This window comes from Patella vulgata, chromosome 3 (genome assembly GCF_932274485.2).
Source record: "Patella vulgata chromosome 3, xgPatVulg1.2, whole genome shotgun sequence".
NCBI classification, from domain to species: domain Eukaryota; kingdom Metazoa; phylum Mollusca; class Gastropoda; family Patellidae; genus Patella; species Patella vulgata.
Window position 1 is genome coordinate 21,904,960 of NC_065881.2, and position 25,108 is coordinate 21,930,067.

At 33.7% G+C, this 25,108-nt stretch overlaps 2 protein-coding genes across 3 annotated transcripts; one reads left to right on the plus strand and one right to left on the minus strand.

Annotated features, from left to right (window-relative positions):
- Window positions 1-348: 348 nt before the first annotated feature.
- On the plus strand, window positions 349-13,886 carry LOC126814371 (inactive rhomboid protein 1). Of its 2 annotated transcripts, XM_050539468.2 has the most exons (11): window positions 349-405; window positions 1,343-1,569; window positions 2,493-3,638; window positions 4,472-4,549; window positions 5,496-5,604; window positions 7,830-7,984; window positions 8,701-8,872; window positions 9,612-9,773; window positions 10,765-10,943; window positions 11,678-11,917; window positions 12,779-13,886. In XM_050539468.2, exons 2-11 carry the CDS (start codon window positions 1,447-1,449, stop codon window positions 13,214-13,216), a joined length of 2,802 nt encoding a protein of 933 aa, XP_050395425.1. In that variant the 5' UTR covers window positions 349-405; window positions 1,343-1,446; the 3' UTR covers window positions 13,217-13,886. The 2 variants fall into 2 exon arrangements, with proteins under 2 accessions (XP_050395425.1, XP_055955425.1); XM_056099450.1 differs by lacking the exons at window positions 349-405; window positions 1,343-1,569; window positions 2,493-3,638; ... (3 more) ...; window positions 8,701-8,872; window positions 10,765-10,943 and having other exon boundaries at window positions 9,620-9,773.
- A 296-nt stretch (window positions 13,887-14,182) lies between these two features.
- LOC126814373 (ribonuclease P protein subunit p30) lies at window positions 14,183-24,195 on the minus strand. The gene is made up of 11 exons (XM_050539472.1): window positions 24,177-24,195; window positions 22,372-22,445; window positions 21,765-21,821; window positions 21,236-21,310; window positions 20,796-20,861; window positions 20,264-20,353; window positions 19,375-19,491; window positions 19,099-19,128; window positions 18,935-18,972; window positions 16,327-16,406; window positions 14,183-14,375 (listed from the first exon to the last, which is right to left on the minus strand). Coding segments are annotated over exons 1-11 (786 nt in total). The 5' UTR covers window positions 24,178-24,195; the 3' UTR covers window positions 14,183-14,217.
- Window positions 24,196-25,108: the final 913 nt, after the last annotated feature.

The window sequence follows — 25,108 nt, forward strand, 5'->3', positions numbered from 1 at the left end:
AATTCTTATTCGTTTTTAAAATGTAGATCCTATTTAGGCATCAGTCGACTCAACCCAGAACTGATCTTAAAAGCGCGGAACGACCACGTGCGTTGTTGTATACTTTCACTGGACGTGTTTTGGGCAAATCATACCGTAAATAACTGAATTTCAAGACTTACCAGTTATTCCGTAGTACATTTGATATCATTTTTGATACAATACATGTGATAAGATACTAGTGAGTTATGTTGGTTGGAGATAATTTGCAAAAAGAAAATAATGATACCAGTCTAAGATTTGGACGTCCCAGGGCATGAAATGTCAAGGTCGTTATGGAATGTTAGGCGTTTACTTATTTTTGATTTTATATGATGGTCACTTATGTCAATACGAACCGACTATTGTGTGATAAAAATTGCCTAGGTAAAGTAGCCCACAAGCAAATGATGGCATGTATTACATGTTTGGGTTAACATTTAGTTAAAGTATTTTGCAGGGAATCCTAGTAGTAGTAAAGATACTGGATTATGGATAATGATGGTGGATTCGATTCCAAAAATCCATGCTGTGTGGAGTGTGTGTTTTTCTCATATTTGAGAGTTAGGGAAAACCTAGTTATAGAAAATGTTTCAGCTATGTGTTACAGTATTAATTTGCGGCAGTAGGTCTACTAATTATAAGGTGTTTTTACGAGAAAACAAATCGGTTTCGATTACCTATCTCGTTTTGTACAAAGAGATATAGGTCTCGAGTTGGTATTCGAATCGGTTCTCGTAAACGCAATGAGTTGCCTCGCAAGATGGCTGAAGACTGAAAAATTGAGGAAAAATGTTAAAAAAATTCACTTTTCTTTATTATGTTCTTGGCGACACCGCCCAAAAATAAAAACGAAAAGTTGTACCAGTTGACTGTCCACAAATGCCTCGTATTTTTATTAGGAATGTCCATAATATTCATATTTTAATGTGAAATTCAAAAGAAAATGATCTAACGTCGGGCACGTCGTGTCCCTTGTTGGGGACGCCATCTTGGAAATCGAATCGTCAATCCGGCAGGCGAGCAAGTTGGAAGATTTGCATAATCGATTTGGCAAATCGTCGGGGTAAATACGACAATTAGGTGAAACCGATTAGGCTAATTTTTGCCTTAAATGTGTTTGGAAAGGAAATGCAAATCGATTAGCCCTAATCAGTTTCTCGTAAAAACGCCTATACTCTTTATAATATGCCTGCCTTCCATAACGTAGGCCGACTGGAATGGAAAGCAACTTTTATAAAATAAAAATAATTCAATATACGGTAATATTGATATAATTGTCTTAGATCTAATACTAGTAATAATAGGGATATTTTTTTTCTAGATCTGTAGAATGTAAACAGTTTTAAAACATTCAAGGGTACGTGCAGTGGAGCCAAATTTTATTTAAATATTTATGTGATGTGATTTGAAAAGAAATGTGGTAGCATGGAATATTGTCGGGGTGGTCTGCGAAGGTTGTGGAAGGGAATTGGACAATTTTTTGGTGTTGATGATAATAACGATGAATACCTTTCATCTTGGAGAGAAGCTTTTCAGGAACGAGTAAAGGTATTAAATCTATTGCAGGTTCTAGATTTTAGTTATGTTTGTAGTTATGTTTTAATACAAAATGTAAAAGCACCACCCAGAAGTAGAGAAGTGCTCTATGGGGGTGGGGGGGGGACTTTCTTATGGAAGTCACAAGTTACGCTATAACCCATGTTGTTTGACATTTTGTTTACCATGCAAATTCCTTGAGTGACAAGTGACATCAGGTTTTCTAGGAATAGTCTAATTGGAGCAAGTGTTATTATTTTTTTTAATTTAAACTTTATTAAAAGAAAAAAAACATAGTTCAAATTTTCATTTTAATGTGCAGATTCACAGTAGGTAACAAATTTATATTATAATATATTTATATAACAGTAAGCAGCAAATTTATATTAAATCTAAAAAATTAATCATAACAAAAGATTAAAATGAGTGGTGTATAAATAAAAATCTTTATCATACATTGCTGTTAATTTCATAAGGATACTATTTCACTTGATTTTTATTAAGCTGATTTAGGAAAAAAAAAAACAACAAAAGTTCCCTTTATTATAGCAAGCTATAATAATATTATTTATTTCTTTTTGTAAAAACCAGTGGGGAAAAACTTTTGAATTGAATTTCTTTAACAGAAATGAAATGAAATGAAATGGAGTTTAACGTCCTACTGTTCTGCTCCTAACCTGGGCTAATGAAGACGGGCATACGCCATACAGTGTGCTATGAGGGAAATTTTGCCCAGACAGCGGCACTACGGCCTACTCTTATATCGAATTCCAACTGCCAAGGGATCTTTTACGTGCACGCCAATGTGTACACGGGACCTCGGTTTTTCGTCCCATCCGAACGACTAGACAGCTTTCCTTGTCAGCCCCTCCGTCCTGCATTCTTTAACAGAGCATTTCTCTCAATTTGAATACATTTTAAAATGTTTATTGTAGAATGGTGATGTCGGACTTTCCTTTATGCATGCAGTTTCTAGTACAAATTTTCAAAACCAAAGAGAGAAAGTAGTTAGTCAATTAGAAAAATCTATGTCACAGATCGTTATGGATACAGATAATGTTGGAATGTCAGACCATTTGCTGAGTCAATCATCACACTTCCTTATCAGTCCAGATCATATTGATAAAGTTCAAAGTGAACTCTTTGAAAGGAGCCTAACCGAAATTTCAGAAGCTCAAGATCCTGTGCAAAGTGACCACCATAGCAATGACCATGATCCCCAGTATCTAGACCTTGAGCCTGAGTTATCTAGCAATGATTCCCAAGAAAGCACTGAAAGAATTGCAACAAGTGAAAATGTGAAACCTTGCCAATCGGTTCAAAGTTTAGATGTTGGATCATTCAAAAGTGTTATGTCTACATTCAGCCAAGCGAATTCGAGCGCAAAAGAGTCAAAGAGTAGTAACAGCGAACATTTTTATAATGCACATGAAAATTTCAACCAGTCTGCACTGGAAAACGAAAAAAAATCATCAGTTAACACAAATGCGAAGAAAATAAATTTGAATAATCACAAGTCCCCAAATTCTCAAAATATTAAAAAAGATCTATCAAATTTAGACATTTTTAAAAACAATACATCTAAATCAACAAGGTTTTCGAATCGCGTAAAAGAAATAAATCACAGTAGAAATGCTGTTTTTCCAATAAATACTAGATCAGAAGTTAAGGACTATGAAAATAAAAACAACAATGTGAAAACAGATGATGAAGTGTCCACAAATCAATCTGAAAATAAAACTGATGCCATTGAAGGGAAAAGTGATATTAAGGAACCATCACACCAGTCTGAAAGTGTAAATAGCAATCCTGACAGTAACCAAGATACAGGATTCACTAAAGAAGATAATACCATACCTCATACAGAAACAAGGGTTGGAGCAAACGGCCCTATCTTATTAAAAACAGGATTGTCTGTGTGTAACAAAAGCCAGAATCTAAAAGCTAAAAATTCTGTCCAATTCCAATCAGCCAGTGCAGTAGATCTAGGAGCTAATCAAATCAAAAGAAGTGTAGCATCTAAAACTAGTTCCTTTAGCAGGTTAAAGGGCCATCCTTCAACATTTTCAAGTTTTTCTAAGGTACAAACTTTCTTTATTGTTCAAAGATAAAAAAATTCTGTAGCTGCATTAAAGGAGCTAAATCGCTAATATTTGGGACCTAGAAATTCACACAAATTGGTTGCAATGCATATAATATTGTAATGTGACTGTATATAAACTGATTTACATTTATTTTTTTACTGTTTTTACAATATGTTCGGCGAAATACGCCACAACACAAGCTCTAGCGTCTGGTTATTCCAGTCTACACCAATAGTATTTATTGAGCATGCTCTATATAAGAATATGGCGTCACCGTTTGACATAGGTTAGATCTATTTGATAAGGTCAACTTCAAGTTTAGTTAAAGGTCACGAGATGTAAACAGGGCTAATGCTAATCCCAACCCTAACCCTTGACCTAGCCCCAATGCTTACTCTAACCTACAATATCGCCAACCCAAACCCTAATCCTAAGAAAATCGAGCTGGCCTTAACAAATAGATTTAGCCTTTTACATGACCTGTAGAATATGTCTAGCCTCGTTGTTCAAGTCACTTTTTACAAATGGCACTGAAACGCATTATGGTACACGGTAAATATTGGATATCAGAAGATCGCAACATCATTGTTGATTTAAATTGACAAATATTTCGTGTTTTCAATGTTCGAAGAGTTTGGATGATATTGAGTTAGAGACTTATCTACTTTAACGTATGTGGATTTGGCAGTTCTGGAGAGGGTTGACTCCCATATTGAGTGAGGGAGATGGGTTTCAAATCTTCAATGTCCCCAAACAAGGTTAGCATGGCTGCATACACCACTGTCTTCCTAGTAAAACAGAATTTTAAAAGTGAGTTTATATTTATACAGGATGGTGGCTTAGTAGAAGAAGAAAATGTTCGTTTGACAGGAACAGAAGCATTAAAATATTATAAACAGTTTACATCAGTAAGTATAATGTACAGCGAAAACAGGATTTGACATGGGCCTTTATTAAAATTGGTTTTTGCCTTTCGGGGTCACATTCTATTGTACAGGTAGTGTTATTTAATCTTTTTTTGGAACACCTATAAACTCCATCATTTCAAAGTCTCTGTAATTTGGAGTGTTTACTGATACCAGAGAGATCTATTCTAGGAAGCTGATATCATTACTGGGGGCACAAAACCTCATATTGCCAAACTAGATATCAAAGAAACTTCCCACTAATCAAATGTACCATGCCCGATATTGCACAACAGGCTTTGTTCTCCTAAATACTCTTTAACAGTAAATACCATGGCATGACGTGAGCTATCCTAAATGAAATAGAGTTTAAAGTGAGAAAATAGTTGCGTCACATTTTTGTAAAACATCTGATGTAATATTATCATAATACATTCATGGCAAGGTTTTGGAACTTTTTGAAAAAAAAAATAATCATGTGAAAATGTTATAACATTTATTCTCTCTTGTTCGAGTTTTAAGAGTTCATCCAGATTTTCCGGCGTGGTTCTCCCTTGTCAGTGATGCAGGACGGAGGGACTGACAAGGAAAGCTGTCTAGTCGTTCGGATGGGACGAAAAACCGAGGTCCCGTGTACACATTGGCGTGCACGTAAAAGATCCCTTGGCAGTTGGAATTCGATATAAGAGTAGGCCGTAGTGCCGCTGTCCGGGCAAAATTTCCCTCATAGCACACTGTATGGCGTATGCCCGTCTTCATTAGCCCAGGTTAGGAGCATAACAGTAGGACGTTAAACTCCTTTCATTTCATTTCATTTCATTTCGAGTTTTAAGCATTATAAATTGTCTAAATTCTTCACCATTTACTTCTTCTTTAAAGTATTTTTTTGATATTAGAATATTTAATTTTCATTTTAAATGTTTACAAATTAGCTTTGTTTCTTCTTTAGCTTGAAAAAGAACTAAAAATTCAAGAGTTAAAGGATATGAAGGACTGGGTGATAGAAAATTACAAATGGCGAATAGATATTGTTAATCAGCTTTCTGCTACAGCAAAAGGTTACAGCCTTATAGATATCCATGACAGGAAACAGCATGTCCTGTGTAGATGTTGGTGTGCACGTTAAAGAACCCATGATAAATGGAATGGAGTGAAGAATATGCGGAAACGCTGCTGTCTGGACACTGCATAGTGCATGGCTGCCTGTTTTCATTAGCCCAGTTGCTACAAAAGAGTAGACGTTAAACCCCATTTCATATCATATTATAGACACCCTATATACTTCTGCTTTCAGAATTGCCAACACTATGGGCAGTCGAAATGTACCTATGTACGGGCATATAAACAACCCCTGTCTGTTGCCATTCAATTTCATCCCACCCTAAGCTACAAGTCAGTCCACTTTCACCATAAATTGTTAGTATTGCAGTCCGTGCCCATTGTTTTAAGGGAATCTAGCAAATAATTCATTTTAAGAGACCCAAGCATTTGGATAATGATCCGCTACCCTTAATAAAAATACTGCTGAAAAACAGTTAACGAATACCAGTAATGGGCCGATCTACTAGGTGATGGAAGCCAAGGCCCATTTTAAAACCCAGTACATGCATTAAGTAGACATTACAGAGTATGCAGTGACAGTAAACAGAGTCTGTCACTAGGTAACTATGGATACAATGTTATAGATTCCCATTGACAGGGTCAGGTACAAAACTCGGAAAGCTCGGAAAATATTTTCCGACTTTTCCCCTCTCTGAGTTTTATGAATTGACTCGATTGAAAACACAAAACTCGGAAAACTCGGAAAAAATTGTCCGACTTTTTGTTTCAAACTGAAAATATTTTCAGAGTTTTCTATTCAAACAAAAAAGTCGGACAATTTTTTCCGACCTTTCTGAGTTTTGTGTTTTCAATCGAGTCAAATCATAAAACTCGGAAAGAGAAAAAGTTGGAAAATTATCAAAAATATTATTTTTTTTAAATTGGCGAAAGTAGTTGTAGTAATACATAAGTTGGACATAATCTGTAACTTTTCAGTTATATTTTAACCAAAATAATGCAATATGGCAGTTATAATCGAATATCCGAGTTTTCCATTTTGGCCTATACGAAAACACAAAACTCGGAAAACTCGGAAAGTGGTCAAAATGTATCAAAATAAAATATTTTTCATTGGATATGGTGTGTAAGGGTTGTAATATGTACAAAGGAACTCAACTCGCCTTTACGGGGATAACTTGGGTGAGATCGAAAACTCGGACATCCAAAAGATGAAATGATTAAAACGAGGTGTGTATATAATTTCAATTTGACACATGGCCCCGAGGCCGAACCTGCCCCGTTCTCCCATACTATATACGTCGTGTCGAGAATAGGCCTACCTAACAGTAACACATCTATTTAATAAGTTGGACATGATCTGTAACCTTTTCAGTTGGATTTTAACCAAAATACTGCAATATGGCAGTTATAATTAAATATCCAAGTTTTCCGACTTTTGTATTTTGTATCTTTTGCTATTTTTTAAAAGTTAGCCTTCGTTGAATGTCTGTCTTTAAGTAAAATATAAATGATTCCACTAAATATCAAGTTATCCCCATAAGGAGAAATGACAAATATTTTATTTTGTTATCTTTTAGGCACTTTCCGGGTCTTTTCGTATAGGCTAAAATACAAAACTTGGAAAACTCAGGTATTCACCTATAACTAACACATTGCATTCGTTTGGTTAAATTTGAAAGAATTAGTTACATAGATCATGTCTAACTTATCAAATAGACATCTTAGTACAACTCCTTTCGCCAATTTAAAAAAATATATATTTTGATAGTTTTCCAACTTTTCCCCTTTCCGAGTTTTATTATTTGACTCGATTGAAAACACAAAACTAGGAAAGCTCGGAAAAAAATTGTCCGACTTTTTATGTTTGACTTTGAATAGAAAACTCGGAAAATATTGTCCGACTTTTCAGTTTGAAACAAAAAGTCGGACAATTTTTTCCGAGTTTTGTGTTTTCAATCGAGTCAATTCATAAAACTCGGAGAGGGGAAAAGTCGGAAAATATTTCAGAGCTTTCCGAGTTTAGTACCTGACCCATTGACAGATCCTGCTTACTGCCACTGCATACTCTGTAATGTCATATATATTAAACTATTGAATGTTTTTTTAAACACCCACTTTTTATAGTTGACCAACTACTGATATTCAATAAAATATAAAAGAAATTTGTTACACATTTTATCCGGAACGATGAAGTTGCTAGTGACCAATGATCTATTTTCAGCATACTATAGCAATCCTCAAGGGGAGGTAAGAAAGATATGGAAGGATCTACAACGTGATATAAAACAGAAGAGTTTGCATAGCTTAACAGATACCAGATTTAAACAGGCTGAATTAAAACAATTCATACCATATTTTACATATCTTATTGTTTTTGTAAGTCAGATAAGTATTACAATATACAACAATGATAAATTTAGAGACACAATAAATTTTAAACACTCTTATGTTCAAAAAACCAAAGAAAAAAAGGGATAGGCATTGATTAATCAATCAGCGTTGACGTTTCTAGGGGGTTTACCAACAGTTCTGTGCATCGCATGCCAAGAAGTCGCTGTAACAGATGATTTCATTGGCTAATCCCTCATGCCATCCAGAATGCAGGTTATATAACAACTCTTCCAGATCCTAGTGTAGTACAGACAAATAAAACTAAATTTTGAACTATAAAAAACGAAACGAAATAGGATCAGTGTTTTAATCAGATTGTTCTTGGAAAGAGTAAGCATACCCTTTCCCATGAATGACACATATTAATGGTTTTGACATGGATTTCAGAGCCAGAGCCAGAGCTGTTTACAGCAGATAACTGATTCTCTGACCAAGTTAATTAAATACAACCAAATTTGTTAGCTATATTGAACTATTTCTGTTATTTCTATCTGAAATAATTTACCAGGGAAGGTATTTATGAAGCTATAAAGTTATTCCTATCTGGTTACCTATTTACCTCACCATTCCCCATATGAGTACTCTGACCCAATATCAAACATATGCAAGTGAATATTGAGATCATTTTGATCTTTGAATGTTGAATACATGTGTTGGTAAAAATGAAATTATCTTTTGAAGTTTTGATGTTTTTTCTATAGGTTCACATCATGACATTTTGTGTAATAACATCAATTGGCGGGGTGACGTCTATAGGGTTAGAACAAAGTCTTTATTTACAAGAAAATACTAAAACTTTTATTGGTACGGAAACAATACATCATTGGGCAACACCTAATATATGGATTGGGCCAGACATGGAATATATGATTAGTAAGTATTTTATTTATCTTTTCTGCGCCGCTGAGCAATGGAAGACTGGCATTTGTCATGCAGTGTATTATGATGAAAATTTTGTCCCAACAGTGGCTCTGTATAGTCTACTCTTTATTTGATTTCCATGTGTTAGGCCCTTGTCAGTGGTGCAGAAGGGAGGGCCGGACAAGGACAGCTGTCTAGTCATTTGGATGAGACAAAAAAAACAAGGTCCCAGGTGTACATTGGCATGCATGTAAAAGATCCCTTGGCAGTTGGAATTTGATGTAAGAGGCCATAGTGACACTGCTCGGGTAAAATTTCTCTCGTAGCACATTGAATGACGTATGCCTGTCTATACACGAGACCTTTGTTTTTCGTGCCATATGAATGAGGAATTTTCTCACTGAGATAGAAGCCAGACTTGAATATCAGAATGTCATGAGGAACTTCATTATTAGCAGTGACAAGTGAAAGATAAACGTAAGAACAGGCATATAAACGACTATATTTTGGGTTTGTTATGGGAGACAAGATTTCAAGATTAAATTTAGTATCACCAAATCCAAAATATGAATGCATTTTCCCATTCTTACATTTCCATTATATGCTACCCCATAAGCTTTGCTAGTCCATGAAGGGAAATGTGAATTTATTGATGACTACCAGTACTCCTTTTTGCACTTCTCGAAAAAATTCTCATGGTATAGTCCTACTGTTTAGAATGGATAATGTTATTGGATTTATATATTTATAGAAGCAGGTGCTGTATATGCACCATGTATTAGAAGAGACTATAGTCTACAGATAGAATATTTGAGACAATATGTAGTATCACAGACTCTAGGTTGTTGTGAAGTATTAATAAGAAATACAGCTGGTACAACAACACAAGATGAATGTGATAAATATACTAATGGTAACAATAACATATCTTTCTCAATCATTACCAATAATTCTTAAAAAACATGTTGAACCCTCAATGCATCAAAAGGCCAAAAAGCATTTTCTTTATATAAATTTAACAAATAAGGTGTATTTTAAATAATAATTTAGAGGATTATAAGAAAAGACCTTGGTTGGTTAGACAGCATCTTGAGTTCAGTGTTTATCGATAAAAATAAATCATCCTTTAGGTGTTCAGTAACAATAAAGATGGTGGCCTGAATTCAATAGAAAGTAAAGTGACAGACGTAACTGACACCATGATAGATATATTTTTAGACTATGTGCTTTTAGCAACATTGTCTTTCATTATGTATGGTCTCGAATATTGTGTCTGTAAAAGAGATAACTTTCACAGATTATCCAAGTTCTGCTGCTTTTTGAAGTCCCAATGAGTTTAAGACCATACAAAGTCTGAATTGCTTTTAATAAAACAAATTGGATCCAGAGATTATTTAATTCTAACAGAAGTTATGGGAAGTTTACATAGATTTCTATTGAATTCACACCACCCTATTTAAGCATCTTAGAAAAATAAAGTATTTAATAGTTATTTCTTTCAAGACAACCGTTTCTTGATGCAGGTTCATCTTTTTACTATACACATTACATGACCGAATGGTTAGCAAGTGCGCGCTGTATCATAAGACCTGTCATTGAGTCAACTGGCGTGGTTTTGAATCCCCGGTTATACGTGACAAGGAATAGGGTCGCTTGCCCAACCTCGTGGGTTTTCTCCGGGTCCTCCAGTTTCCTCCCACTGCTAAAGACCCCTACGCGCAAACGAATTATTGAAATAGTGTTAAACCATGTTGGTCCCGAAGTGACCTAGTTTGTGTGAGTGGATGTTAAACTCTCTCTTTCTCTCACTCACACATTACATGAAATAATACATATTTTTGACTATTCAGATATAAGAATAATCTGGCTTGTTGTATCAGATATTTGATTTGGATTGATTTCAGGTGTAGGGTCTTGGAGAACTGGAGTACCCTGTAGTAAACGACCATCAGGTCAAAATTATGTTGCACATATATTGCATCCATGTTGTGTTGGTCTAAAAGCTAAATGTCAGTTGATATCACACGAACATTGTTTATTTCTTGGTGGAACTTTTCATAAAGATATAGATCACTGTACACAGGTTTGTTCTATTCATAGTTCACTTTAGAATACAAAAATTGAACATTAAACATGCATTATGCAAGAGCTAAATCTGCCTATTGCAGGTCTTTCTTTGGGCCTGAAATGTTATCTAAATTATTAATTAGACATTAATCAACTTATCCAGACCATAATCAATGGATAATTCAGACTTTGTTTGTTATCATACCAACGTTAGTAATGACAACCAAGACTAGCCTAAAATTGAATGGCAAATATCTCGGTCCAGAGTGAAGCATATTATGTTTTCATTATCTATTTTTTAACAATTATAGCGAGAACTGTCAGCTCTTTATCTAATCTTACCTAATGCCCCTTTAATAAACAGACATGGAAAATATATTTATTTGAAAGATTCACAATTTTTTGAAATATGAAAAAAACAACCAAAAACAATGCCAACATAGATCATTATTTAAATTGAATCAAATATTGCAGTAGCATTCAAATAATGAATTCAATGCATTTTTATTATTAAAAAAAATTGGTGTAAAGGAATGAAATAAAGATATTTTTAAAACAGAAATCATTGTTCCCATAGCAAATCAAAACTTGGCCATTTAACTTGGAAGCTCAAAATTTACCTTCATAACTATTACTAGTAATGCTAGAATCAGTATATTTGAACCAAACTGATGTAATTTATAACTTAATAACTTAAACAAGAACATTTTGCCACACACCATAAACCAAATGAATCAATTTTATTTGCAGGTTAATTGCCTCAATGGCCTGTGTGGGTTTACTGGGTTATCTGAATCTACATCAGATGGTTTTCCAGTCTCTCCATATCAAGCTTGGCGGGTTTTTGTAGCTTTATTCTATTGTCATGGAGTTATCCACCTTATTTTGATCTTGTTTGTGGAATGGCTGATTATGAGGTCAGTTGAAAGATCATCTGGATGGTTACGTTTAATGCTGATATTCCTAATTTCTGGAATGACTTCTGTTGTGGTGAGTGAGTTTTAAGTTGTGATTATATAATTCAAACCCTGCTGTAACAAAATAGACAGTTTATATACCAGACTTGACTTCAATTGAACATGTGTGAGATGAAATAATTTGAAACGAGGTTCGACATCTTCTTTTGAGGGAAATTTGCCTTGACAGCTGCACAATAAACCTACTCTTATTTCAATTTCCAACTGTCAGGGGAGCTTTACATTGCCTCCAGTGGTATACAACAGTGAACAGACTTCTATTTTTCATACAACTGGATACAGTAAACACTTTTCTTTGCCCGCCCATCCATCCTACAAAGGGGATATCAGACTGGGACCTCCTAGTACCAGCACCACCATACTCATCAATCTACTCTCCTTTTACATCATGGTCTGTAATATGCATATGGATATATTGCAGACAAATGCTGCTTTTCCATTTGTCTGGATCACATCACTCTCATCAATACTTTTACTTTTCAGTAAATGAAATGAAATGGGGTTTAACGTCCTACTGTTCTGCTCCGAACTGGGCTAATGAAGACGGGCATACGCCATACAGTGTGCTATGAGGGAAATTTTGCCCTGACAGCGGCACTACGGCCTAATCTTATATCGAATGCCAACTGTCAAGGGATCTTTTACGTGCACGCCAATGTGTACACGGGACCTCAGTTTTTCGTTCCATCCGAACGACTAGACAGCTGTCCTTGTCAGGTCCTCACTTTTCAGTAAATAATAACAAAAATGCAGATAAGAATTGAGTCCACTGTATTCTACAGTATTCTACTTTTTAGAAGGCCTGGAAAACTAATTTAAGATTTAAATATTAAAGCCGGTAGCTGTTTTATTTATGTTATGTTGTATTTTTCAGGCAGCATCCATTATATCTCCCTATTTACCCCAAGTTGGTAGTACTGGTGCTGTATTCGGTGCAGTAGGTGTTTCAATCATCGAAGTCATTCAAGCATGGAAAATTATCAACAAACCATGGAAAGAATTGATTAAAATTATCATTGTCATAACTTTCTTTCTGATTTCTGGCTTGTTGCCACTGGTTAGTAATTTTGCCATTTTGACAGGTATCACAATGGGGATATTTTCCTCCATGTTGCTTCTGCCATATATAACTTTAGGATTATATGAGCGCCAAGGAAGAATAGCATTAATCATTATTTCTATTCCTTTATTATTTATGATGTTCTTTGTAATATTCTATACATATGTTAAAGTTCAAAATGTTCAACTTTGTAAAGGTTGTCAAAATTTTGAGTGTGTTCCATTCTCAGATAAAATCTGTAGCTATCTCTAAATTAATACTTGTTGGTAGTTTTAGGTTTGTTCAAATAATTTATTTTAAAATTTCTTTCTGGGATTATTCATATACAATGTATCATACATTAAATATCCCTTTTGTTTATACTGATCTTGTTAAACATGCATTATGCAGGAGCTAAATCTGTCTATTGCAGGTCTTTCTTTAGGCCTGAAATGTTATCTAAATTATTAATTAGACATTAATTAACTTATCCAGACCATAATCAACTCTAGATTGTATCGCTAGCCTGCGATCTTTAGTGGATTATGAGCCGATTTACTGCATAACTTTCCTTCAGGATTTAACGATTAAATGTATAATCGAGACTATGCTGTTTATCGTACTGACTTTAGTAATGATGATCGAGGCTAGGCGGAAATTTCAATTGCTTAGTTCTCGGTTCATAGTGGATCAATTTGAATGAAATTTTCAGCAAATTGCCTTTCTATTATCTAGTTTTTAACTATTATAGTGAGAACTGCTAACTCATTATTGAATCTCCCATAATGTATCTTTAACTAAATTCAAATTTTAAACTTTTAAATAATTGTTTGAACGTTGAAAGTAAATCATGTACTAAGAGTATAGCTAGTTTGAAAGTTTTATAATTTAATTTAAGACCTGTTACATTTAAATTTATAAAATGTTAACTATTTCTTTTGCGTGCTGTTATCTGTTAAAAGATTTATTATTGATAATTTATTGAAATCCAAATAAAACTGGTTAATGTGGACTTTATATTTGTGCTTTTCCTAAGTTCTGAGATTGTAAAGATTGTGATGTAGTAACAAATTCATCTTTATGTGTCTTTTCCACCGGTTTGTCTTTAGGGTTTCTATTTGCTTGTTTATGTATGTTGTGGTTCTCTTGCACTTATTAACAGAAATCTTAGACATGACAGACTGTTTCACAATAATATGGCTGCATAATATGTGTGGACATAGACAACTAACGAGTGTAATTAACAAAACAATTTATTAAAATACATGTACTTATCAACTGGCGCTTATTGTTTTTGCTTTTTTACTTTTTTGGTTTGAATTGTTTGTATCCTCTGCTGTTCTTTTAAGTGTTTTCTTTTCATCTTGTTGTTCTGTAAATTCTGGTACAATTCGTGTAAAATTCATTGTTGATTTAACTGCTCTTCTAGACTCTAGAAAACATTCATAGATGAATGACAAGCATGATAGGTTAATTTTGTAGGACAATAAACTAAAGAATATCAGTAAAGTTGCAATAGACTTATGACACTCAGTAACTTATTGTCAATAATCAGCCTTTAATCATACTAACTGCTATGCATATTAAATTAGAAATTAAAGATACATTATTCAAGAGCTAAATTAGTCTATTGCAGGTCTTCCTTTAAGACTTTAAATGTGATATAAATTATTAATTAGATATTTATTAACATGACAAGACCATAATCAACTCACGATGCCTTCGGATACTCAAGATTTTAACAAGATTAAAACAATTTGGCCATTTAATAATTTAATTTAAAGATGGGTTGCCAGGCAACGAAACATACCCACAAAAGCTAAATTATCCAAGCGGTCGACAAGGTTTGTTGCATATTTATTCTTTTGTAAGTAATTGAGGGCATTTACAATACAATTTCATATAGATCAGATTATAATTTTTGTCGTTTGAGGGCTACAGGGTTCTACAAACTGAAACAAGAGCCTTAACTCTGGAAGTAATTTACAGAAAATTTTGAAATTTGATATAAATTTTTTACAGATTGGCTAACTTTTGTCATTCGAACGTTCACAAGGTTCACAAAGTAAAACAAGGCCATAACTCTAGAAATAATTGATGAAAATTGCTGAAATTCAATAGACCTCTGTTTCACAAATTTAAATGATGAATATTAATTTCATACATATCTGATTATAACTTTCATCAATTGAGCATTAACAAGGTTGAACAAAGTGAAACAAGGGCCATAACTCTAGAAGTAATTAATGGAAATTGCTGAAATTCAACAGGCTTCACCGTTTCACTAATTTAAATAATACATATAAAATTCACAAAGATCAGATGATAACTTTTGGTGTTAGAGCATTCACATGGTTCAATAAAGTGAAACAAGGGCCATAACTCTAGATGTAAGAAACGGAAATTGCTGAAATTCAGTTGGTTTCTTTGTTTCATTAATTTAATTAATGCATATAAATTTAACAAAGATCGGATGAAAACTTTTGGCATTAGAGCGTTCACAAGGTTAAACAAACTGACAGAAGGGCCATAAATCTAGAAGTAATAAACAGAAATTGCTGAAATTCAATAGGCTTCTCCGTTTCCCTAATTGAAATATTGCATATAAATTTCACAAAGATCGGATGTTAACTTTTAGCATTAGAACGTTCACAAGGTTCAACAAAGTGAAACAAGGGCCATAACTCTAGACATAATAAACGGAAATTATTGAAATTAAATAGGCTTCTTCATCTTACTAATGTAAACGACATATATCAATTTTAAAACAATTGGATGACAATTTTTGCCGTTAGAGCGTTCACAAGAAATTGTGGACGTAGGACGGACAGACGGGGGCGATGACAATATACGTCCACATTTCCATGTGGGCGTAGAAAAATGGGAAAGTGAGGCGAAGCCTCGAATATACCAGTACCGTGGTTACGATAATACACAATCGATATACACATCTTGTCAAAACTACAAACTTGGCTCAGAATAAAGTAATTTTAATGAATTTTCAATATATTCATTTTGCATTATCTATTTTTGAACTATTATAGCAAGAACGGGCAGCTCTTTATCTAAATCTTACACAATGTATCTTTAAGTTTTGTTATATAAACACTTAAAAATAATCTCTTATTTACCCTTTGATAACAGTGTTAAATGTAAACATTCTATTTTGGTAGCCAACTAAGGCAGATATAGTAAGCTGTAAATGGTCATAATATATCATGTTATTAAACTATGCAAAGATTTGACATGATTTGAGTTACATGGATTGATAACAATATTGCTACCATGATCACTGCACCATGGCAAAAAATTAAGTTCATTTTGCAATATTAAATGAAGCTTTAATCCATCAGACTACAAAAGTTCAGAAATTGTAAACATACCAGCATGCATCATTAAGCTTCGACAGTTTCTAGAAACGGCATCTTTTGCTTGATCAAAAGTCATCCCAAATAACTGAGCTCTGATTTTATTGGTTAAGTAAAAAATTTGCCTCAAGGATTCCCATCTACCCAACAGCTTTTCCATTTGAAATCTTATGTTTGTTGCAACAAAACTGTCATTCGAAGTAGTACCAGGAATAAGAAAACATGCAGGGCTTACAAGAACCTGAGGACAATATTCTTAAGTGTATTGTGTTTTCAAATATTAACACTCAAAACAGCTACAGAAAATATCTGCAATAACTTAATTCTCAGTTATCGGGTACAGTACTATCATAAATTTTCATTCTAGAATATCTTGCCTGTTAAATTCCGAAAGAATTTCTATCTACTTCCAAAATAAAAGTTAGGTACCATATTTACTTTTCACTGCTTTAGAGTTTAAGTTAGATATTTAGTTTTCACTGCTTTAACTGTAAATCAGTAGCTTCTGATTTCAAGCATTAGGACCAGGGCTTGTATTTCCGTCATATTTGTCAGTCTTGACTGACAGTGAAATTGACTAGCTGGAGAAAATGCATGTCAGTCAGTTCACGTGCCATAAAATTAGAATTTCAAAGGATCTAAATACAAGTTAAATTAAGGCCATATAATAAAATTATTCTGATTCATAGATAATTCTGCATCACTTAAAAAGGACTGCATGACCTGTTTTTATTTACTCAGCCAAATTAAAAACTTGACACTCAGGATTTTTGGGACTAGATTTTTAATATTTTGTTTAAGGTAACTATTTTAGTGTTATGTTGTGCACAGACGACCTTGACATCAACAGAAAGCAAGAATACGTCTCGCCGAAAGTCCTTGTCATTGATAACGTTTGTAATGTCACAGTACCCCCCAAAATGAAATTCACAGACTTGGAGAACAATCGGAATAAAGTTTTAAGTAACGGTTGTGGCCTCCTAGCTTCTTGTACTGCCACACAACGTCTTCTCATGGATCTCAGAACATTAGTAAACACCACCAGAGGAAGACGTCGCCACTGCTCAGCAAGAGCATGTTGAAGGTCCTGCAACGTCAGTGGTGGATTCATTTGCTGACGAACACGTCGACTCAGTTCGTCCCAGATGTGTTCAATAGGATTAAGGTTGGGGCTAATCGACAGCCAATCCAGGACTTGGACAACGGCATTTCTTAAAAAATTATGGGTAGCAATTGCTGTATGGGGTCGAGCATTGTCTTGTTGAAACGTTAGTCCAGGCCCATGTCTCTGCATAAAAGGAAGAAGAACAGGTTGCAAAATCTGATCCCTGTACTGGACAGCATTTAAGTTCCCTTGGACAACAACAAGAGGAGAACGTCCATGTGCACAAAAAGAACCCCAAACCATGACGCTGCCGCCACCAAATCGGTCAACTTCTCTGACGCATACTTGAGCGTAAAGTTCACCTCGTCTGCGGTACACTCGGACCCTGCCATTGGCAAATCTCAAAGTGAATCGAGATTCGTCACTAAAGACAACTGAATTCCACTGTCTTTGAGTAAATCTTATGTGTCTTGTGGCCCACACAAGTCGGTTACGGCGATGAAGAGGTGTCAATATTGGTCCATTATAGGGCCTCCGAGCTCGAAGACCAGCAGCCTGCAAGCGATTTCGAACAGTTTGTGCAGTTACCCTTCCACCAAACATCTCTCTACTTGTGGAGGTTGCAGTGACAAATCTGTTTCTAAGATGACGTAATCGTATTGCTTGATCTCCCTGGAGTGACGTCACACGTGGCGCTCCCGCCCTTGGGCGGTCGGCAATAGTTCCAGTTTGAAGCACTCTCATTCTAAGATTAATTATTGTCTGGCGTGAACAATTAAAGGCTCTTGCAACACTGACCACAGACTGACCAGCATAGAGCCTACCTATAGCACATAGACGTTCTACATTTGAAAAGCGAGGCATTTTCTAACAAAGATGAAAATAACAATTTTAATTTGTTTTTCCAGTTCAAATTACGTGTGCGAGTTCAGTTTAAGCAAACTTGCATCGATTGACCTCACGAGTTTGTGTTTGCACGTGTTTTTCAGGTTTTTCATCTTTATATGCTCAAAAGTCACGTGATCCACGTGACTTTACAATTTTATGAAATTAAAGGCTTCTTACAACTTACTATTGTTAGAAACACTTTAAAATTTATTTGACTTACCAGAAAAAAAAATTTGTTGAAATTCATCAGTGTCAAGTTTTTAATTTGGCTGAGTATATTTTTGACAATCTCCTTAATTACCGCCCATAAATGTTGTTTTTTTTGTCTGGCCTAAATAACTCAATAGATAGAGTTAAATTTATAGATTTTATCTATAGAAACAATTAAAAATAATGGGATGATGCAACAAATTGCCATATTCTTTGGAAAAAATATATTGCTGATCCAAAGGAAACAAAATAAGATAAAAATTGGTCAGCTGGCAACATTTTGATGCGAATTCCGGGAATAGATTGTTCTTGAACTTTTCCAAACTAAGATATACAGTCAAGATATAGTTAGTTTATTCAAGCTTTACGTCATCCTAAGGTGATATCACAGACAAGTGTTATTTTATTTATAAAGGATACAAATTGGCTATATCATATGGTCCTCTTAATTCTATTGACTGAAATAAAACAAAGGAATGAAAAGTTATTAATGGAACTAATTTCTTTTGTAAATACATCCGTAAATGATTTCAATTTAAAACTGCTTGATATCAAAGTATAAAATTAAATAATTATTAATTTACCTTGTCAGTACCACTTGTAATAATTACATTCTGTAAGAGAAAATACACTCCTGTTTAATTTCAAAACTTATTAAAACAATATTTTTGTTCAATTTTTTAATAGTTGCGTATTGTTGGGGGTCAATGAAGGGGGATGCAATACCACTAGTATTAACTAATGATGAAAACCAGGGACAGATTGATTTCACAACTCCAGTAAAAGTTGCATTTACTGTAAAGTAAAACAATACAAATACTGTTGGGCTTTTTTTTTAAATAACCCAAAAGAGAAGTTACCTTTCCTTTGGTTACTCGGACTAGATCACAGGCATTAGATATAATATATCTTCTCATAGTCTGATCCCTGATGGCTGGACTGTACATAATTTCAAAATATAAACCTCTTTCAATTGCCTTTTAAAGAGAAGTAAGTGGATTTAAGCATTTTGACATAAAATCAACTTAAAGATATATTCCCACAACATAAATTTATATTTGCTCAAGCATAACAAGTTAAAGATATATTCCCTCAAAAGTATTAACAACTTTTATACCCTTATAACAAGTTAAAGTTATGTTCCCTCAAGTATACTAACAAGTTAAAGTTATATTTCCTAATAAGTTAAAATTATGTTCCCTCAAGCATACTAACAACTTAAAGTTACATTTCCTAATAACAAGTGAAAGTTATGCTACCTCAAGCATACTCACAACTTAAAGTTAGATTTCCTAATAAAAAGTGAAAGTTATGCTACCTCAAGCATACTAAAAACCTAAAGTTATATTTCCTAATAACAAGTGAAAGTTATGCTACCTCAAGCATACTAACAACTTAAAGTTATATTTCCTAATAACAAGTGAAAGTTATGTTCTCCCACGCATCATAACAACTTTAAAGATTGATTATATTCCCTATATCAACTACTTCAAGATATATTCCCAATATCCCCTTAAATTATATCATCTCTTTTACAATCTAAGCTTATTTTTATCTGAGAGTCTGCCATATCCATATTGACCATCAAAAAATAAATTATGCATTCAAAACACCCAATGAATTAAATATGTGACAAGAACTTTGACCTGCAGAGAAGTCACAAGAAATTGTTGACGGAAAAGACAGACGAGAGACAACTGACAACAATGTGCGTACCCATAACTCCATAAGGCAGTAGAAGAAACTTACCACATTGATGGAAGATCTTTTTAAATAAAATGGTAATTTTTCTGTTAGATTTAATGATATAACATCAATATCTAATACCCGACATGCATTCTGAAAAAAACCATCAACATTAAATAAGAACTTGTAATTGGTGAATTTATGTAAGTGGTAATCAAGGTATAGGACAGTTTTATCTCTCATCAACACAATAATATTTCGGCAATTTTGAGACTAAGCTAGATATTTTTCTATGGTCTCATCTACAATACTAGCACCGACACATTCCATCTGTCGTGGGTTCTTTTATTGGAACTTCAGTGTGTACACGGGTGGACCTCATGTTTTTATCCCATCAATGTCAGCCCACTTGTGCTACCTTTGACAAGTAGGAGCAACACTTTATAATTCCCATGGCTCTGATCGGCCCATACTGGGTGGAAGAGAAACTGCAAACATTCTAGGCTACCAAAACCTCCTTATAACATCATTGTGTTTAATGTTTTAAATGAAAGCAATATTTCTGAAATACCACATTCACTATAGATGTACTTACTTGAAATAGAGCATCAGTAGTTGGACGAACAGCAACTATATCATAACACTGTATTTCTGTTGTGTTCTACAAATATAAAACAGACAAAGAAAGAGAATTTGTGGTTTAATTACTGGCTTCTGCATAGTGGGAGAAAATCTTAAGAACCAGAAAGACAAAGCAACTCCCTTATAATCACATTTAATACACGACAGTCAAATTATTATACCAGTTTCACTGTTAGTATACCTACTTAAAGGGAATTACCTTTTTTTACATTTAGCTTGATTTGACTAGACAGTCACATCAGGTGTTGTTCAAAACAGTTTACATATAAAAGTCATACAAAATAGTTGTTTTCACAGAGTTTAAACTCACGCATCATGCCTAACTCTATACAATCAATGAAAACTTGGATCCTTAGCATTATATTTTGTATGTTAAAACATAATTTAACTTACTAGTTTTGTACTGTTAAGGTTATTATTTATAGTTGTTGTAAATCTGGAAAGAATTCTCAGGGGTCTTCCTGAATCCTGCACAGAAATAAAATATATATATAAAGATGTGAATAATTTCTTGTATGCTTAATGGACAACTTCAAGTCACTGATCTTGATCGTACATTTCGGCTTAATCCATGCTGAAATATACTCCAATCGATTATTAAAATAATACCAACAATACCAAAATAAATAATCTATTCGGAAAGGCATCTTTAAATAATGCTTGATACTGAGTAGACATACTGCACAAATGGTTTATAGTTATTTATCTATATTGAGCTAGACTCCTTTATTTTTTAACATAATTTAATGACAGAGAATTATTTTCAATGAATCGATAAGTCTTTGATATAATAAATCCTGTAATTTCAAATAAGCAGGACTTTCCTAAAAACATTAAGAGAATAATCTTCAAAACGTCACCCAAATAAATAAATAATTGTTCTTCCATTAATATGTGGTATAGTTTATTGACCAGGACTTACTTGTATTTTCTGTATTATTGCTGTTTCTGGTTTTATTTCTTCTGGTGACTTAACTTTCTGAAATACAGGAATTTGAAACATAAATTTGTGAATTAAACAAACTCAAACCAGTCAGAAAATCAGATGAGGTGTAAGCAAATTTGTGACGTAAACAAATTTTAAAGCTATAATACAGTACCACATTCAAATGTGATTCTGTGTTAGTTTTTAAATCCAAAACCAAAACTTGATTATTTAGTCACTATCATTAACATTCCACAGTGAGAACATTTTCTAGCATCTAGAGCATTCCCTAGTAGATTGAATAGTCGTGCGATACAAATATCATTATTATTAATTATCACTAGAATTCTCATGTTCAATCAGGTGACACTCTAACAGGAATTGGAAGAATTAAATGCTGAACGATCAGTCAAGTATCTCCTTATAGTTTCCCAGTTAGGTTCATTTTCACTTCTCTTTTGTTTATTATTCAGTTGGCTATTATTAATAATGTATTTCTTTTCAATCTGCTTTTAAAATTAATACTGATATTTTGGCTTGTAATATTTCAACAAAGTATGACTTTAGTAACAGCAATGCATCATGTTTTTTAATCTTTTATTACCTGATGTTTTATCTTTTTTCCAACTTCAAGAAAATCAGGCACATCATTGTTTATTGCAACACAATCATATCCCACTGAAAGTTAAAAACAAATACAACTGAAATAAAATTAACAAACACTTGCAACCTTTGTGTGTTGAATGTTTTGTATAAAGCTACAATGTATGTCTGCATAACAAAAATCTTAAAGTTGCAGTATGTAAGAGTTAAATCTGCCTAATGCAGATCTCTTGTTTGGCCTCAAATGTTATATAAATCATTAATTAGACATTTATTCACATGCCAAGCCCATAATCAACTCTCTAGGACATCGGATGGATTTGATTTTCAATGTATTTAAACACAAATGGTAGTTAATAGCTTAATTAAAAATTGGATAATCGGAACTTTGTTTATTATCGCAACAACAGTAGCAATGACAATCAAGATTACAATTTTCTTCAAACGGTCATAACTCTGCTCAGAATGAAGTAATTTGACTGCAAATTTTCAACATATTCCCTTTTCTTTATCTATTTTTTTAACTAGTATAGTGAAAACTGTCAGCTCTTTATCTAAATCTTACATAATGCATCTTTAATCAAATCACATTTTTAGAACAATCTTAATTGGTGCTGTTTCTTTACTAACACACAAAAGAAGTGTCTTATGCTTCTTTTTCATTTGATTTACACTCAAAAGAATCAAGTTGAAAATTGATAAAGTCTTCATTTTTTGCACTATTCTCAATCATAATTAGATTTTAAAAAAAAAAAATAATTAAATAGTATCCATTATGAGGATGTGTTTTGTCTGACTGACTTAAATTGCATTTCCCAAACAATTTTAACAGGGAATTAGTAGTGTCAAGACAAAGGACCAAGCCCAAGGTAAAATTTAAAAAGGGTAGAACATTTGAAGGGAGCCAGTTAACCCGTCCACAGTTTAGTCGTCCAAAACCATTGGTAAAGTCATCCACAAGGTATTGGTTATGTCGTTCACAACTAATGGTTATGTTATCCACAACTAATGGTTATGCCATCCACCACTAATGGTTATGTCATCCACAACTAAAAGTTGACTCGTAATTGTATGGAATAAATAACTTTTACTTATTGGTTGTTTATAATTGTTTTATTTACCCAATAATCAACAAGCTTGGTTGATTAATCACGTTCATCAATTTTTTTGTAATAATGTAGCCTTGTGTTGTTTGTTGATTGGCGTTATGATTTTAGACAAAATGTATACAAATCGAAGATTAGACAACATTTAATAGCCTGGAAATAAGGCACCTGTCACAGACAATGTCAGGCCCAGATTCAGGCTTTGTCAGGCGCTAAACATCTAGGGCCTGTCATTTTGTCCGGCACTGATTTGTCTTTTTATTGATATTATTAATACATGTCCGGTACCAAGTTTAAAATAGCTAAGTCTCTAACTCAATATCATCCAAAATCTTCAACATTGAAAACACAATTTATTTGTCAAATTAAATCAACATTCATGTTGTGATCTTTCCGGAAAAAGATGGGCTTTTGATATCCAATATTTAAGACAAAATAAACATTTTACCATTTGTACACGAATCGTGTACCAGCCCCAGTTGTATCAAGAGACTCGAGGGACGAGGCTAGACACATTGCACCAAATCAAACGGCGTATGTAGACTGGGATAACCAGAAGCTAGAAATTTGCACTTGCTTGAGACTGCTGGCTTATTTCGCCGAACATAATTGATTTGAAATTGGAGTAAAAACGGAAACCATTGAATGTAAATCAGTTTATATACATTCATATTACAGTATTATATGTGTTGCGACTCACTTTTGTCAATTTCTAGGTCCCAAATGTTAGCGATTTAGCTCTTTTAAAATGTCAGATACTAATTCATTAGTGCCTGCCATGTTGTCAGGTAAATTTAAAACCATTATTTCCAGGCTTGTTGACTTGATATGAAATCTGAATATAAATTATTTGATGGATAAACTTTTGTGATAAGATTAGTTCATGATGTCTAACAATATAAATCTTCTTTAAAAAAAAGTTTTTTACCATTACATTGACAGCTTAATCACTCACCATATTTTAACCTTAGTTACTACATCTGTAGTATATATGCAATGCCTTATATGGCATGGAACTGTACTTTGTAATAGAATTCACAAGTGTGGATTGGCTGAGAAATGATAGCGGTTTATTGTTATGCATGGTCATCAGAAAATTCCATATTTGTTGTGAATTTCAAATAGATGACTTAACTAGACTTTCCGTGTTGACGAGTTTGCTTATGGCATGAACGAGTTAACTGACAGTCACAGTGGCAGTCCATTTAAAGAAATTGTGATCTATGCTGTGGGTTTTTAACATAGATAGATAAATCTTTGAACCAGATTTTAAAGAGAAAAGCATATATAATGAAGTATGTATAAAGTCTGTCGTCAAAGAAAGCTGTGTTAGCTATTTGGGGATCTTTTTTCAATAATGGATCATCTAGGCTTACTTTCTACTTTCACTTTGGTTTAGCTTTTCTGAAAAAAAGTAATCTTTAGACCGTTCCATGAAAGTAAATTTGAGTAGTTTTAAACGAGAATTCATTATATCGGTTTGGTGTTGCGTTTTACATAGACAGGAGCTATTTACATTTTCTAGCTGTTTTTAACAGCCCTAAAATCGTCGTTTTGTCTTCGCACATTAAATTAAAATCAGAAAAGGCAGCCATGCTTGTTTACGCCGGAAGTGTTCAATTTCTAATTTTC